The sequence below is a fragment of the Engraulis encrasicolus genome, chromosome 19 (assembly GCF_034702125.1).
Source record: "Engraulis encrasicolus isolate BLACKSEA-1 chromosome 19, IST_EnEncr_1.0, whole genome shotgun sequence".
Taxonomy (NCBI): Eukaryota; Metazoa; Chordata; class Actinopteri; order Clupeiformes; family Engraulidae; genus Engraulis; species Engraulis encrasicolus.
In genome coordinates, this window is record NC_085875.1 from 48,124,590 (window position 1) to 48,142,989 (window position 18,400).

At 42.4% G+C, this 18,400-nt stretch overlaps 1 protein-coding gene and 1 long non-coding RNA gene across 3 annotated transcripts in view; one reads left to right on the forward strand and one right to left on the reverse strand.

Moving 5' to 3' along the window:
• Positions 1-18,400, forward strand: part of pcnx1 (pecanex 1) — an 89,772-nt gene that overhangs the window by 5,792 nt on the left and 65,580 nt on the right. Inside the window, exon 2 of the mRNA XM_063184616.1 lies at positions 16,316-16,533. Within this exon, the coding sequence (XP_063040686.1) occupies positions 16,316-16,533 (218 nt within the window). The remainder of the gene's footprint in view (positions 1-16,315; positions 16,534-18,400) is intronic.
• Positions 1,046-6,752, reverse strand: LOC134470242 (uncharacterized). Of its 2 annotated transcripts, XR_010039183.1 has the most exons (5): positions 6,660-6,752; positions 5,175-5,284; positions 3,069-3,151; positions 2,392-2,490; positions 1,046-1,223 (listed from the first exon to the last, which is right to left on the reverse strand). It is a non-coding gene; the product is annotated as an uncharacterized LOC134470242 (long non-coding RNA). The 2 variants fall into 2 exon arrangements; XR_010039182.1 differs by lacking the exons at positions 5,175-5,284; positions 6,660-6,752 and having other exon boundaries at positions 3,069-3,466.

Consider the following 18,400-nt stretch of genomic DNA (forward strand, 5'->3'; position numbering starts at 1 on the left):
GATTATAAAAGAAAACTACCCCCCCCTCCCCCATGTATAAGAGCCAAATAAAAGGGACACCAGTGTTTTATTTCACCTTTATTTTGGAATTCCCAGATGCCATTTTAAATAATCTGAAATAACTTAGGCCAGTATAAAGTAATGTGCCATTTATATAACAAAAACACTGCATACCCCTAGACACGATGCATACTTGAATAAAAATAACATTTTGTTAAACAGGTGCATGAGTAAGGGACAGCTCTTCCACATACCCATGTCATTGTAATGGGGACAAACGTTTGTTTACATTTCAAAAAAACATCTTCATTTATTCCCAATAACATTCAAAAGGTTATGCAACATCAGCAGACAACTAGCAAACAGACAGTGATACCTTTTGGGATAGTATTTGGATTAGACCTATGTTAAGAAGGTTTTTAATGCAATCAAAGTCTGCCCCTATTAGAATAGCTCAAATCTCAGAAAGAGCTGAGTCAAAAAAATGCCAGCATCACCGGGTACTGACAAGTCAAGGGTAGCATGAGGTATACAACAGCATATTGAAATTGGCAGAAGCTATCTTTAAAGAGGCAAATGGTTGAGTAATCCAGTGCCACTTTGATGTTATGGGCATTCTAATTTGCCAGAAATCACCAGACATAACCCTCCATTCATTTTCATTTTTTTCTTTTTTTCTGGTGAGTTAGAATGTCCGTACCACCAAAGCACCAAAACGTGGTATGGAAATCTATAGGACATAATGAAGAGGGAAGTGTGGGTGACAAGATAAAAAAAAATAAATAAAAAAAAACAGCTGGCACCAAAGCATCAAGGATATCTGGACTTCTATATCCCTCATGCAATGCCACTGCCCATTGACTTCAATGGTGCGACACCTTCCATTCTGACACACACAGAGACACACTGCCATACAAAGCAAGAAAGAGTGTGGGGAGATATAATCACAAATAGTAGCTACATTTCTGTCCTGATGCATCTGCCAGATGGCAATCTAGCAAAGAACTTGTGCCGAGGGTGCAGTAACACATGGAGAACCATGATGTGATGTAGTATGTGATGGTTTATTAGCAGTTTTGTGGTTGTAGTGTCTTCTAGAGGGTTCACAAGAAGTGCAGATTTTGCAGAGGTGTTGGTGGCCCATGACTGGTCCTGGATGGTGCACCACCTTCACCGACTCTCCTCCCCTGATGCTGATGAGTTGGACATGCTGGAAAGGTCATCTAAAGTTTGGCAAAGAGAGAAGATTAGAGGAGAGTGCATGTGTGTGTGTGTGTGTGTGTGTGTGTGTGTGTGTGTTATTAACCCATTTTAGCCTGATGCTGCATACACGATGCATTGTCCAAGGCGCCTGAAGTGACATGGGTGCATTCCAATATGCAGACTGTCCATTCTCATGCAAGATGATGGTCTTGGCTTTTAAATGCAACTAATTTCACATTTTTATGTGCCTCAGAGGCTGAGCAAGTTAGGTTTTTACCGCCCCCAAAGGTTGCTGGTTCATCTCCCAGCCCGCCAGGTTGGTGGGGGGAGTAATTAACCAGTGCTCTCTCCTCCATCCTCCATGACTGAGGTACCCCACGCATGGTACCTTCCCGCCACACTGCAACATACTGCTCCCTTGGGATGCCAATGTAGGCTGCACCCTTGCACAGGTGAGGCATAAAATGCAATTTTGTTGTGTGCAGAGTATACTTCTATGGGCAGTCATGGGTGAGCGGTTAGGGCGTCAGACTTGCATCCCAGAGGTTGCCGGTTCGACTCCCGACCCGCCAGGTTGGTGGGGGGAGTACTCAACCAGTGCTCTTCCCCATCCTCCTCCATGACTGAGGTACCCTGAGCATGGTACCGTCCCACCGCACTGCTCCCCATGGGGCGCCACTGAGGGCTGCCCCCTTGCACGGGTGAGGCATAAATGCAATTTCGCAGTGTGCAGTGTTCACTTGTGTGCGGTGGAGTGCTGTGTCACAATGACAATGGGAGTTGGAGTTTCCCAATGGGCTTTCACTTTTTTCACTACTTGTGTGCTGTGTCACAATGGCAAAGGTGGGCTTTCACTTATATACACCTAGAGATTTTTTCCCCTGAGTCCAATGTTTTTAAACAGTTGAAACATGAACATTTCCAGTCAATATTTACAATGGAATAGTAGACCTCTGTGTCATATTCCCAAGGAATGGTAGCATCGCATCTGCTGTGCTGTGCTGAGTCAAAGTAATTCATAAGCCTACTGGTTGTGTTTTCCCTGCCCATTCACAACTTTGATGGCCTGCAATTTATTCAGATGTGTTCTACAACTTTTTGATGAAACTTCCATTTTACATTTGATACCACAAACTAGGCTTACTTGTTGTGCTGTGTGGATTTTTGTTGAGCAGGGATCTCACTTACCAATTAGCATGTTTTCCTCTTGTTACCAGCATCAGTCTGAACCTGACTGGACACCTGTGCACTTCACCATATGTGAACTCTGAGGGCAAGTGTAGAAGCCTGGCAAATAAAGACAGGAATAAGTCGGTCTCAGTATCACTGTGCAACTACATTCACAATGTAATATGTTGGTTTAGTTGAATTCTGTCCATCAAAATTTAATATTATGGTTTACATTTAGGCATACAACTTTCACAATGCCATATTAGTTACATTTAGCTAGCTAGTGTCCTATTTGGTAAGGACATGTACAAGTGATGTAGGCTGTACAGCAGGGGTGGGCAACTTTCATTATAAGGTGGGCCAACATTTTTAATCACCACAATCAGTGGGCCACATCACCACGCACTTGAGAGAATTTACAAAAGGATACTTCACTTTTTCTTTATTTTTACATGAATGCTTACACTATTGATTTATAGGGGGTTAAAAACTGTCCTTTTTCTTCTTTTAAAAGTGAGAAGTTTGGCTGCATGTGGCGCCCGAGCCTCCAGTTGCCCATCCCTGCTGTACAGTTTCCTAACAGAAAGGCTCTCATAGTATTTCAAATAATGGTCTATATAAAAACTGGTTATAATAGGTACAGTGCAGCATAAACAGGGTTGAGGGGGTGGTTTCTTTTATTTCGTTGTACCTACCGAGTAGTTTAGCCAATGTCTGTGTGACACGTTCATGCTGCCACCTCCACAGCATCCTCTTCACAACCGCAGGGGCAAAACACCTGAAAACATAATAATGTAATCCTTTTTCAGTCCAAGATATAGACTAGAAAATGAGTGACAGCATCACAATCAGGTATGCAAGTGTAGTGGACCCCCCATTTTCGGCTTTTTGTTATTCCCTTATTCTCACTCCCTGTCTTTTTGTTGTCCTGTCAGAAGTTGTCTTTTAGTTTAATTATGCTGTTGCACGTTTTCGCCAATAGATGGCATTATAGGACCAGCAATGAGTGCAGAGACCCTCTCTGGTGCAGTAGCCAGTGACTTCGGTCACATAAAGAACGAAACGTGGAAGTGACAGGCTTTGTTATGATACAGAAGTAGGCCAGTGACAATGGCCTCAAAATTTGGAGACACCCCAAACGGAGGTAGAACAAAACCCAAGAGAAGTCACATTTTGGGTGCTTTTTTTTGTTTGGAGGTGCATATGAAAATGTGTAAAATGTTTAGGCTTAGCATTAAAATCACTTTGGCCAAGAATCATTTTCATGTATGGGACACCCTAGAGATGAGGAAAAACATTATTGGGTTTTGTTCTACCTCCGGTTGGGGTATCTCGAAAACGAAGGCCTTTTTGGGCCCATTGTCACTAGCCTAAAGGCAGCGGTGTCAGCTGTACAGTTATGCTGAGGAAAATGTAAATAAACAACGAACTCAGCAAAACTCTACACCAGGGGTGCTCAGACTTTTTCAACATGTGAGCTACTTATTGAGATGGGTGTGTGGAAGTGATCTACTGGGGGTTCGGGGGAGAACATTTGAAAATACAGCTGTTAGAAATGCAATTTTAACACAATATGAAAATGTATTTGTAGGCCTATTAGGCCTACACATCAATAATAATGAAAGGTGAATCAGCTGTGAATAACAACCTCATACAGACCTTATTTAGGCCTACTGTAAATTACGCCTGTTTTTGATCACAAAGGGAGACCATAGTAGGCTATCAAGTTTATGATAAATGTAATTTTCATAAATGAACATAATATGAATGAAGTTATTGATGTGCCCTCTTGGTTTTTGGACAGATTTTATGTAATACCCTTTTCACTTTAATATGAGTGCAGAGCTATTTTCTCCCTCCCTGAAGTGTTATTTCATGTGTGCATGCTTGCTGTCACCTATTTGAAGGGTTGTTGGTTTGGGATTTCGTGGAGGACTTTTTTAATGCCGCTGTGAGAAGTAGACAGAACAGCGGTTTGCGGGCGTTTGGCGTTTTCACGTGGATGATATTGTCTTCGTGGACGTTACAGACATCCCTAGTTCCAAAAAATAAACAAGGAGACATCTACTGAATGGACCGAAAATCGCGCTCTCTGTCTAGCGGCCGCGCTGAACAGACCATTTGAAAAGACGCGCCTGCACTCAGGTTAAACAGGCACACAGCATTCACTCTCCCCTCGCACGCGTGCCTATGAAATCTAATCGAAGTAGCTAACTCCACGCTCAATGCGGGAGTTGCATCTTGCCTGCACTTCTCAGAGCATTGTTTAAAAGGGGGGGAAATCAGGGGATTGCCGGTGTTCGGGCGGTTGTTTTCTTCTCTGGCTGTTTCTTTTGAGCGGTGACGCTGCCTGTAGGCTACTAACTGAACATATAGCGCACGGTATCGGCAAACGTCTCGTGCCGTCCTATTTTTTTGTGCTCCGATGTTATGACTTATGAAGAGTTTGAGTGTGGCGCTTGACAGTTATCCTCCTTATCTGAAGACGTCGTTGTGTTTATGGTAGGCTATACCATACAGTGTAGGGCAGTGTAGACGCCTGGAGTTAGCCTGTCAGATCCTGGGTATCCATAGGGAACTTTTTTTTTTTTTTTTTAAGTGTCCTCCTACGATCTACCAATACTGCCTCCGCGATCGACTGGTCGATCGCGATCGACCTATTGAGCACCCCTGCTCTACACACTTGAGGACCTTATTCATTAAGTGTGCAACATAAGCATTCACGCAATAATGCCACCAGGTCACATTTAAGATTTAATTAGGAGTATTTTGTTATGGATCTTATGTAGTGATGGACTTACCATTTCTTGTTATGGCATATCTGGCCTATTCCCAAGAGAAGGCTGATGTCCCTGTCTGTTGATCTGATTTTGACGTCGGCAAGATGCTTCGTGCTGTCTGGGTTTCAAACCTAGTGGTGAAATGACAAGGGATTTTATATAAACAAAATGCTTATTTCAGTAAGTGTACATACAGTAAACAGATCTAAGAAGTTCCCAGAGCACCCTACGATAGCTGGCATGGTTGGCACAAAGACCCAAAGAACAAAATTGTCCCAAGATTGTCTTCCAAACAATTCCACTCCAAACATTTTCCTTCTGAAATAAACAATGTCCATATCCAATCAAACCTCAGTAGGCAGCTATCTCGTCAGGTCGGCCTTACCATAGACACATCTGTGGCCCGTAAATTTACAATCTCAAACGTCATCACCATATAAGCCATGGCACAACACAAGCGTTTATTTTTTATAATAAACAAGATATCTCGGCACGTTTGCGCTAGTTATCTGAACACTGATTGTTAACGAATGCCCGAAATAGTGTAGAGCTAGCTGCCATTTATGTTATGCTAGCTAGGGTCAAGTCATCTCATCCAAACTAGCCACAGTAAGGGGGAAATTACGCTTCAAATGAACGGGAATTACTCAAAACTTTAGAAATATATTGTTAGTGTTGGTGAGGATCACTAAAGGACTGTATTGCGCTGGTTCTGATTTGTTGGGATGTTGTGTTGTATGGGGGGCGTCGGTTAGAACACCATGAAGCAGTTAGAAGCAGTTGTCTCCCTTTAGTTTCTTTATTAAACTTCACAGATGAATTACATGGGCATGAGCCTCAGTTGTGTGTGGTCTGCAAACACAGAATAAGGCTAATCAACACACTGTATTAACTAACAAAACATACACTGACTGAAATAATACTCCTCCTAGCATCACTACTTATCATTACTTCGAATATCTAACATAGCTCAATTAGCATGACTTGCACATTTCCAATACAAATGACTACAATGCTAGTTCTCCGCTTAGCATGCTAATCGCGATTAGCACGCTAATCGCGATTAGCACCCCAATCTAACAAGATTCCCAGATTGACGCTCCCAACTCAGGACGCTCCCATTTCATCTCGCTCCCACTAGCCAGACTATCGGTACCACCGCCATATGACGGAGCCAGTTATCTTGTTGATGTTAGTTTTTTGTTTCTAACCCTAAACCTAACCCTAAACCTAACCCTAACCCTAAACCTAACCCTAACCCTAACCCTAAACCTAACCCTAACCCTAAATTGCTTGTATGTGGCAGTATATGATAATACGTGAAATATAATCGGGTGGGACCGCACGTCCGGGAGTGATAGAAACACCTGGGACCGCACGTCCGGGAGCGATCTCAGTTGGGAGTCTCCATCCGCTTACCTCTAACAATACTGTCACATCAACTCTACATCCATACACACTCTGAAACGAACTACTAACTCACTATTCTGACACAACAACACTTACTTGGTGGAAAGGCACGCACACAAACTTCTCACATGCAATCATCCTGAGGTAATAACTCAACTGGAGCAGCAGAGCTGAGTATGTGCTCCCTGCTCCAAGTAGAACTGCACGTGAAGGGGGCGGGACTAGGCATCAATGTCAGAGTCTTTCTTACAGTTAGAATGTACCGTATACAAGGTTAGTCTATGAGGTTAAATAGTTTTCTTACATATATATTTTTATATCCCAGTTACGTACCATATCTTCTGCATGAATCGAGGCCTCCTGTTTCATTGGCACGAATGAATGAAAAATCCTGTCAGGGAGCGGAGCAGTTAACCACAGCCTTTTGTTTACAGTTGTTACCAGGGCAACGCAGAAGCGACAGTTTCCATCGAAGTCCTCGCGAAACACTGATTGGTTGGCAGTAAGAGATGTTTTGATTGGCTCTCGCCATATGACCCCACCCCCACGTGAAAACCGGCTCAAAATTCGTACATCTGTGAAAAAAGTTTCACAGCCGTGTGCTCGCAGCTCCGAACAGGAAGAAGTTGGTAAAGCATGGCACAAGCCGTACGCACTTCTCTTGCCACAACTTCGAAACATTTCTACACATACATTTTAATATTTTACACATACGTTTTCCCCCACACACATGTGCAAAAAAAACCCACACAGTTACAAAACAAATGTACAGATGTGAAAATAACCCTGCAAGTACAAGGTGCAGCTTACACATTTGAAATGCGTTTTGTGGAGCTGTAAGACTTATGACCTTAAAATAGTTCCATATGAGCAATGGAGAAAAATGCATTTACCCGGTGGAAATACAATAAACATTTCATTTTCAAGGAAGACAAGGGCGCCAATATCGATGTCCAGTGCCGGTTGTGCCAACCCAAAGTCAATATCTTGTCAGCGTCGAAAGACACAACGTCTAACTTAAAGAAACACCTCCTGGTAAGACTGCTAATATCAGCAAAGTAATCCAAAAGTAATCCAAAAGTAATCCGTTACATTACTTAAATATTGAAGTAATGGGATTACATTACTGAATACATTTTTGAAAGAGTAATTTGTAACTTTACCGGATTACATTTAAAAAGTAACCTCCCCAACCCTGGTAGTAAGACAGTGACCTAAATTAGTGCCCCAGTCACCTGTACAACACATGAATAAGGAAGGTATAGATAAGTCCATAAAACAGTCTGGACTCTTTCTCTTTATTTCCCTCTTTCTCACCTCAGTGATCGTTTTTCCAATGTCTTTTTTTAGTCATTAGCTCTTTTGAGACCGTTTGTTCCTGACATTTGGCTCTAATTTCATTTGACGCATGACCCATCTGGTCTGCTATCCAGGTGACGTCATTTCCCGAAGTTCTAGTCATGAATGCCTCTCCATCTTTTTTTATATACTTTATTTCCAGTGATTGCTTTTTCCCACTGTTTTTAGGATCACAGCTAGGGTTTTTTAAATGGTGGTGAGGTGGTGGTGAATGTGTTTTCCGATGAGCTCAGTGAACTAAATCTTACCCAACCTCCCAATGAAGCAGACAAGATGATGGTCTCGCCTAATATGCCCACTGCCGCTGTGGTTGGAAAGTGGATTTTTGTACAACGAGATGGTCCGTGGTGGTGCTCAGAACTACCATTTCCGTGCTAAAATATGTTTGGTTTAGACTGGTAGCAGACTTTTGATGTAAACAGGGACACGGTGTGTATTGCAGTTGCTTGGCAGCTTGTTGCTCTGAGTGTTTAGGCTGCTAACTCAGGAACACATGGGTCAACCGGAGGTCAGCCGTGCATTTGGTTGTGAATTACAGCTGTGGGAGTTTTTTATTCACACCATTTATGGGCGAACCGAACTCACTGTTTATGTGGAGCACTAGCTATGAAGCAGCACTTCTGTCCTCCAAACAGTGCTTACTTTATCATTACAGCTAGTTTTTAGGCTATTCTGTGTGCTTGGTTGTGAATCCCAGCTTCTAGGAGATTTGTACGAGCTTCTCACCATTTAAAGGGCTGTCCACACCGAGCGGAATTTCCGCGCGGATATTCGCAGCGAAATTCGCAAAATTATCAAACAAATGTATTCTAATTACTCTGTGCACACCGAAAAGCGAAAATCCGCAGCGGAGAAAAAATAACAAATCTGTCTGTTTTGACGGCGGATTTCGCAAGCGAAAAACGGGGTTTGGCCAATCAGACACTGACTTGACAGTGACATCAGCTCCAGCGCAGTTCTCAAACTGAGCTCGAAGTGGCGAATGATGGTGGGGAGCGCGGAAGGACTGTTTGCATGGTAGTCAGCCTGCCATCAGCAGCTAAGGTGCTTAAATAAACTTTTGATGGCATTTTTTGTTAAAAGTTGGCAACCATGCCAGAAGTTATCAGCATGGGCTAAGGTTTCAGAATCACCTGGTTGCCAACATGGAACTTGACCTTTAAGGTCAAATCTGAGGGTCAAAAGGTCAAACACGGTCAAATAACAGTGTTATTTAGTTAAAAATTGTTACAAAGTTGTTAAAAGTGGGAAACCATGCCAGAAGTCATCAGCATGGATTAAGGATTCAGAATCAACTTCTTGCCAACACTGAACTTGACCTTTAGGGTCAAATTTGAAGGCCAAAAGGTCAAAAACAGGGTATTTTCTTGCTAGTCTTTTTTGGGAACTGTATATTCATGGAATTCTTTTTCAAAAGTTGGCAACCGTGCCAGAAGTTATCAGCATGGGCTAAGGTTTCAGAATCACCTGGTTGCCAACTTGGAACTTGACCTTTAGGGTCAAATATGAAGGTCAAAAGGTCAACCACGGTCAAATAATAGTGTTATTTAGTTAAAAATCGTTAAAAAGATGTTGAAAGTGGGCAACCATGCCAGAAGTCATCAGCATGGACTAAGGATTCAGAACCACCTGGTTGCCAACATGGAACTTTACCTTTAGGTTCAAATTTGTAGGTCAAAATGTCAAACACAATGTATTTTAAGGTTAGCCTTTTTTGGGAACTGTGTGTTCATGGAAATCGTTTACAAAAGTCGGCAACCATGCCAGAAGTTATCAGCATGGACTAAGGTTTCAGAATCACCTGGTTGCCAACATGGAACTTGACCTTTAAGGTCAAATCTGAAGGTCAAAAACAATGTATTTTCTGGTTTGCCTTTTTTGGTGATCTTTATATTCACAGAATTCTTGTTTTCAAAAGTTGGCAACCATGCTAGAAGTTATCAGCATGGACTAAAGTTTCAGAATCACCTGGTTACCATATAACTTAGAACTTGACCTCTAAGGTCAAATTTGAAGGTCAAAAGGTCAACCGAGGTCAATAAAATAATCTGTTTTTTGGTGATGTGCTTTCATAAAACACAAGTTTTTTGCATGGTACTGTATATTGAATAATTAGTAGGCCTATAATTTGATATGATTTGATTTGGCTTATCATGGTGGGGCTCTGGCCTGTCATCCTTAGACATTCATCATAGCTCATTAGCATAAAATTAACTTCAACTTGTATTTTCACTCTGGTCATCTAAATTACTTTATTCTTCTTTGTGAAGCACATTAAGCTGCTGGTATGAAATGGGATATGCCTTGGCTCACCAGGGAATTTGCTTTGTCCCATCAATTCACAGGCTTTCCATAGAAAAATAATGACTTCTGTTATTTCTAATGTGTTTCAAATGGTTATAGCAATGAAGGATACTTGCTGATTTGCTATGTCATATCATGGTTAGGAAATTAAACCTACAGTAAGAGTAGATCAAGCATTGCACACTTTTCTTGATGTTCTCATAACTACTGTAGAATGTTCTGTTGCAATTTCCCAGGCTTGAGTTTTTGTGTCACCTGTCCAAAGCAACATGCTTATCTTTGGGTATTGATCGGTCTAGACATGACTTTTTTGTGTTACCACCAAGTGATCCATATGGATTGCATCTTGCATAAGCAAATCAGCAGGCAAATGTATGGCTGCAGTCTGACAAAGTACATATTAACAAAGACACTGAGGAGGCAGGTGGTTGGAAAGTTGTAGACCAACACTTGATGGCTGTGTGGCAAAGGAAACCTCCAGTTCCACATAGTAGCTTAGGACCGATAATTTGTGGTTGTAGAGCCAACTGGCCAATACATGCCTGCAGTTGCCTGAGGAATGGACAGCCCTGTATACCTGCATGTGATTAAAATGTAGAATGTTTAAACGCCGTAGGGATAGAACGTGATCTGGATGACACAACCTTTTTGTAATAACAGCAACAATAGGTCCTTCAAATACATAAATATTCAGTATGTACTGACATCACATCACGTTTTAATTATTATTGAAGTAAAGAAACAATATGATGAATTACATTCTTGTTATTGACCATTTGCAATAATCACTTTCATTCATACCCTAATAATAAAGACTATATAACTTCTAAATATACAGTCCCCTAAAGTATTGGAACAGAAAGGCAAATTTCCTTGTTTTTGTAGTTCACTGAAGACTTGGGTTTAAAGGGGTTCTAAGTAGGATTAAAAGGTTCATTAATCACTGTTCAGAGTCATCTGATCCTTATTTGAGTCATTAGTAGGTGAAGGGTGACTCTCGCGACCACTTCCACAGTACACTGTCAGAAAACCCCAAATGCAGCTTTTGACAGCGCTGTCCACTTCGGGAGTAAAACAGTGTTTTATTTTCTTAAATATTATTTGTTACAATACTTTCACTCACCTAAAATGATTTAAATAATAAGAATTATCTGCTCCAGGTACTAATTATTTAATACATCATGCAAACAACATGTATTTTATGAAAGCACTTTGCAAAAACCCAAAACATTTTTTTTTAACCTCGGTTGACCTTTTGACCTTCAAATTTGACCTTAATAGGTCAAGTTCTATGCTGGCAACCATGGGCCATGAAACCTTTGTCCATGCTTATAACTTCTAGCATGATTGTCAACTTTTGAAAAAGAATTCCATGGATATGAAGACCCCCCCAAAAGGCAAACTAGAAAAGGCATTGTTTTTGACATTCAAATTTGACCTTAAAAGTCAAGTTCCATGTTGGCAACCAGGTGATTCTGAAACCTTAGTCCATGCTGATAACATCTAGCATGGTTGCTGACATTTGAAAAAGAATTCAATGAATATACAGTTCCCAAAATAGACTAACCGGAAAATACATTGTTTTGGACCTTTTGACCTTCACATTTGACCCTAAAGGTCAAGTTCCGTGTTGGCAACAAGTTGATTCTGAATCTTTAGTCCATGCTGATGACTTCTGACATGGTTGCCCACTTTTAACATCATTTTAACATTTTTAAACTAAATAACACTGTTATTTGACCGTGGTTGACCTTTTGACCTTCATATTTGACCTTAAAGGTCAAGTTCCATGTTGGCAACCAGGTGATTCTGAAACCTTAGCCCATGCTGATAACTTCTGGCATGGTTGCCAACTTTTAACAGAAAATGCCATCAAACATTTATTTTAAGGTCTTGGCAGGCTGACTATCAGACTAACTGCAAAAAATAACCGTTAAGAAATAATTTCAAAACTTGTTGCGTGCAAAGGAGTCCAACGCATGTCTTGCGCTTTCTGATAGGCTACATTACACTAATTCCAAGCGAGATTAAATTGTCTAAACACTTCACGAGGTGGTGAAAAGGACTGCTGTGTGATCTGTGTCGGGCACTTGCGCGTGTGGGTCTGTCCGAGAGCGCAGATCTCGAAAGCAGGAGCACAACCTGTGCGGTCGTGGACCCCGTAGCGAGAGTGGGCTACCACCACGGACCTCTTGTAACCACTTAGGATATTTCATATCTAATGAACATTTCAGGTATCATCCGTGTAGCCGACGCGCACATTTGCATCGTGGAGAAGGCCTATTGAAAGTAGCTGGTCAATACAATGACAAGCACGAAGAAAGGCTTCGCGTTATCTTTCCACAGCGAACGTAGGCTATAAATAACACTAATGAAATAGGCTATTATGTCTCTCATCGGTTGAGACAGCAGCTCAAATGAGAGGGAGAGAAAGAAGGGGTGTGTGTGTGTGTGTGTGTGTGTGTGTGTGTGTGTGTGTGTGTGTGTGTGTGTGTGTGTGTGTGTGTGTGTGTGCCGCCTACAGAACAGTGTGCGTGCGCCTACAGAATATTCCCATTTAGATGCTTCATTAGCCCACTAGTCACATATAGCCTACACTGTGCCGCTGCGCAATTTCGCTGGTTAACTGGGAGTTTCACGTGCAGTGACTTTGGCGTCATCAAAATAACAGCAGAATATGGGATAGGCCTACTAGTTAGGCCTATATGGAGAAGGAAGTCCCGCCAGCAATGTAGGCTATGGGGCGACCATGTTTGCAAACTTTGTTAGACGTATGCTATAGATAGTGGTGTAATTTTACTTGCAGTCATGAGCGCCAACCACTGCGCCGTTAACTGTCCTTGGGGACTTTTGTATGCTCTCCAAAATATTCCAGAGGTTACCTTTTGTCGGAAGTGCAGTTACGCACGACCGCAGTAACTTCTGGCTTCGGTGGAAACGGTTGTAACTGGGCATTTACTCGATGCACCCATGTAAACAACTGACATGGTAGCCTTGAGCCACAGCTAGAACATCTATGCTCTCTACAAAATACCCTATAAGACAGCTCGCGCGTCTTCTCAGCGCTCCACGTGAAAACGACTGTGTAGCCATTTCCCCCCTCATTTATCCTCCACCTGTTCTTCCTCGGGCTCCTGTTTCATGAAAACCCAAACGTGTCCACTGTCCACTCATCAGTGCTCCATCCGCTAGGAGGGAGTATGTGTGCGTGTGTGCATAAAACAGATAGAACAATGAAACATCACACCTGGCCACACATAATTTTTTTAATGGGCTATCTATTTCTCGGTGCGCGCAACGACTTTCTGTTGCGCAAGATGACTTGTTCGTTGTCACATCGGTTTATTTTAACTTATGTAGCCTAAATACGACACTTTGTGACTTAAGGTATGCAAATACAACCCCTATACACGCGATTTCTATATGAATTTAAAAAAAATTGCCAATAATTTAGAGACCCCTTCAACATTTCCCAAATCATATTTTCGGGGGATCAGGGGGTCGAAAACTGGTTGAGACGACAGCAAGCCATTCCTTCTCTGTATGAAGATGAATGCAACGGAATGTGCAGACAGCATATGACCACGTTGGTCAGCACGGCTTGAAAGGATTCTGCCTACATTAAACATCATGGATAGGCCTAACTGGCTTTGTTGCACTACAGATTTCTTGTTGACTTGTTGAGTGGGGAGTTTGGCAGCGAGCAGACTTAAAATGCATTTCCTTCAGATCTGTCTCCACAAGGGCAAAACCGAAGTTGTGCTTAACATTTCAGCATATTATTCCAGAATTGTTGACTTTTTTGCTGCAAATAAATGAGAATAAGGGCGTCATGGATGTTGAATTTGGCATTTGCCTTCAGGCTCACGTGTCTCGGCATCCTTAACAGTTAGCCTACAGGCCATTGAGGGTGCAATGAAGCATCAGACAATATCATCATTGGCTCGCTTTATCTTCAGAAGTGGCCCTTTGCATTCACGCAGACGGACAATCGCGGAAACAGAGCGAAATAGAACGCGGAAAAACTGAAAAATCGCTCCGCAAATGTTTTTCGCCGGTGTGGACGTTTTTTTCTCTTTCCGCAATATTCGCATTTTCGCTTTCCGCTTTTGCGGAAATCCGCTTTCCTCGCCTGTGTGGACAGCCCTTAAGGGCGAGCTGTTTATGGATGACTAGTTGCTAGTTGTGTAAGAAAGTGTTGCTTAGATTTAAAGCAGCACTATGCAACCTGTGGTTGGTTCTCATTTGAGGGCTTTCACCACTTGAATAGTAGAGACATGTCAGCCCAAGAGTGCCGGTGTTCTGTCGAGATGTGTTGCCTCGTCGAGCGACCGGTCGCCCTATTCGATAGTGGTGTTCTATCGATTTGCGATGCCTCATCTAAATGAGCGACCTTGATTTTTCACGGAAGGCGTTTCAATCGGTCCACGTAGGACTGTTTTAATAACCATAACTTTGTTTATTTCACGGACAGTGGTGTGCAATCGTTCGTGTGGAGTTTAATAAGAACGTGCGACTGCTGACCACTAAAAAACCGTGAGCCTCTCGTTTGAGTAGGCTAGGTTAAGTTAAGATACGTGCCATATGAAAGAGAGTTGAGTTTGCGCAAATAGGCCCCTACTGGAGAAAGTGTTTGGGATAAGGGCCTGGGGTTGTTTAATGCAGTAGGCCTAATTTGCTGTTGGTTTGGTTTCAATGCGACGTGGGCTCGCAAGGCAAATTGCCACATGAAATCATGTGCTGGGATAAACAAGCGCGGTTTAGATATTCCCAGATAGCAGATAGCGTATTGTGGCTTTGTTTTGGCAGATGTCTGTCTTTTAATGACCGGAATCATATTTTCATAACATCGCCACCAGTGCATTTCTTATTAGGCCTACCATGTTCAGACATTTTACAATGCAGTCGATTCAAATTCTTGAGTGAAAGGGTGGAGGGAGCATTTTGACAGCTCAATCAGAGGTGGCGATTTTTTTCCATTTTGCAATGAGAACGCCTCCTCTACATAAATAGTGTTTTCTGATCGATGTTACTGTTCGAGGCTGACTGAGTGTGTGAGCGATTACGGTTAGGCAACAAAGTAGCAAATGTACGAGGCCACGCTATTTCGCAGATTTTCCAATGATCTGGATGATCCACGCTATTTCCCGTTTTCCCCCCAGGGGATATATCGTAACTTTCAGTCCATGACAGTCGGTGGACAGGCTATAGGCTACCTAGACTATGGATGACTGGTGGTAACCTCAGGATGACATAGGCTACAGTTTGAGTCACTAAAGTTGACAGCCTCAGGGGATCCTGTATCGTAACTTGCGGTCTCACAATTCGATGGGCAATCACCCGCGAAAACCACCGCGAGGGTGTGCGCATGCGTGCGCATGCTCAGTAGCCTAGAGAATCACATCTCGACGGGTCGCTCATATAGACAGGACACCGGCCTGGCACAATCCAAACTGAAGGTCTGTTTTGTCCCCGACAGGCTACTAGGGCTTCCACAATAAGTGCATGTATTAAATTTAAATCCTTGTAATAAGTCCATCAATAAATTAGTAGGCTCATAACCATCTTATTAACTGACTGCAATGTTGCATTGTGATCTGTTGTAGAAACTCCTGAGTGGTCTGCTTGTGAGTGTCGGTGTGTTTGTCAGAGGTCTGAAAGGTCTCCAACAACATGCTTTCTGAAATTAGACATGGGACAGTAGGACATATTTGATAAGACGCAGCATAGCATTATTACTTCCTGCTTTCTGCTATGCTAGCATATCTTCTGCAGGCCCTGGCTGTCACCCACCACTTGAAAATATTATTACTGTATTAGCAGAGTTGTATTGTAGAAGATGTACTTACAACACTAAGACAGTAATTACACTATTAGTATGATATTCATAGAGCATGTAATATCATGCTACTAGTTACACCTGTATGAGTTCTACTTTCAAGTCTGATTGTTATCGACGTAACATGTAATTCTGTGTGTGTGCTTATGGTCTCTGTGTGTTTACTTTTGTGCACTGTGCCTGTGCCTGAGCCTGTGCATGGATTGACTGCATCTCATCTCCTCCTCATTTTTTTCTTCATCCTCTCCAGGCCCTGCCGCCCACCATGGTGATCGTGGGCATCTACTGCGGGGTGATCGCTGCCATCTTCCTGCTGCTGAAGGCCATCAACTACCGGCTGCACCACGCGCTGGACGAGGGGGAGGTGGTGGAGCGCCGTGCCCACGGGGCCCAGGGGGGTCGTCCGCACGGCCCCGAGGGCATCCAGCAGGGCGGCGCCACCCGGCAGGAGGATAGCAACGGCCCTGGGTGAGACACTCATCACACACTTTATGCTTTACACATGCGCTTTCTTAAAGATGTACTGTGTAATATTTAATACACAGATAGTTATACGGTATGTGTGGAGGATAGCAACGACCCCAGGTGAGACAAGCATACGCTTTATTAAGGGGAACTACATGGATAGTTATATGATGGAGGACGGCAACGGTCCCGGGTGAGACACGCATCACACATACACTTTAATTAATGGGTACTACACACAGAAATGCATGGGGATACAGAGAGACGCTCTGTTTTCTGTAATGCCGTATATATGAAGGATAGCAATGGCCCCAGGTGAGACGCGCATCACTCATACACGTTATTCAGGGGTACTACTACACTACACAGATAGAAATGCATGGGGATACAGGGAGACTCTCTGTTTATGTTGTTATTAGGTTGTATGTGGAGGACAGCAACGACCCTGGCCGGCGGCCGTACGTACGGTGCAATATTGACCGAGCTGCGAGGGGCGAGAGTCCGGCTGACATGTCCCTGTCCTTAGCTGGCTTGACTTTTCTACACTCGCCTCCAAAAGAGTTGTCGCCTACCAATCTGTTTGGAATAACAGCTAATAAACTGACTTTCAATTAATTACTTGGCTTCAGAAGTCACTCGTATGAAAGCTACATCCCTCTAGAATGAAAATGAATGTACAAAAATAAATTTCATGCACCATAGAAAGATTGACCCTTTAATGAACACAGACAGGGCAGATTTTGACAAGACAAAAGTTTTGTCGCCTATCGAACATAATGTGAAAATGAGCAGATAAGTCACTTCAAAACACTTCAAATACGCAGATCGGGTGTCATACTTAATCACTGATTCACTCACACCTCTCCAGAAAATCAACTTTTGCCTTAGGTGTATGTTTAGGGTCATTGTAATCATGGAAAGCAACACAATGAAAATCAATGGAGTTCAATGAGAGATGGTGACATATTTGCTATTCGTAGAGCAATACATTTTTAACTTCATGATGTAATCAATGATAAAAGCCCTCACACACCAGCAGCATGCATGCAGCTCCACATACTGTAAGAGCTGTATCCCTCCCATGTTTGACTCTAGGCACCATGTATTTTTTCCAAATTCTTCACCTTTAACACCAAAGAAGTCTCTCCCACTATCCTGTCTCAAAAAAGCCAACCAAGAGTATGTCAGGCCTAATTCTGACAAAAATGAAGGCTAATGGGACTCATACTCTGAAGTCAAGATCCCAAGATCAACCATTTTAGAATGATAGCATCAAAACTATATGGTGTTGAAGATGAAGAATATGAAAAAAGAGAAATGGTGCATAAAGTGAAACATGGTACAGATACAACTCTTATGAGGAGCTGCATGCATGCTGCAGGTGTTTGAGGGCTTTTAACATTGATTAAATCATGAAGTTAAACATGTATTGTTCTACGAATAGCGAATATGTCACCATCTCTCATTGAACTCCATTGATTTTCATTGTGTTGCTTTCCATGATTACAATGACCCTAAACATACACCTAAGGCTAAAGTTGATTTTCTAGAGAGGTGAGAGTGATTCAGTGATTAAGTATGACACACAATCTGCGTATTTGAAGTGTTTTGAAGTGACTTATCTGCTCATTTTCACATTATGTTCGATAGGCGACAAAACTTTTGTCTTGTGAAAATCTGCCTGTCTGTGTTCAATAAAGGGTCAATTTTTCGTTGGTGCATGAAATTTATTTTTGTACATACATTTTCATTCGGGAGGGTTGTAGCTTTCATATGAGTGACTTTTGAAGCCAAGTGATTAATTGAAAGTCAGGTTATTAGCTGTTATTCCAAACAGATGGATAGGCGACAACTCTTTTGGAGGCGAGTG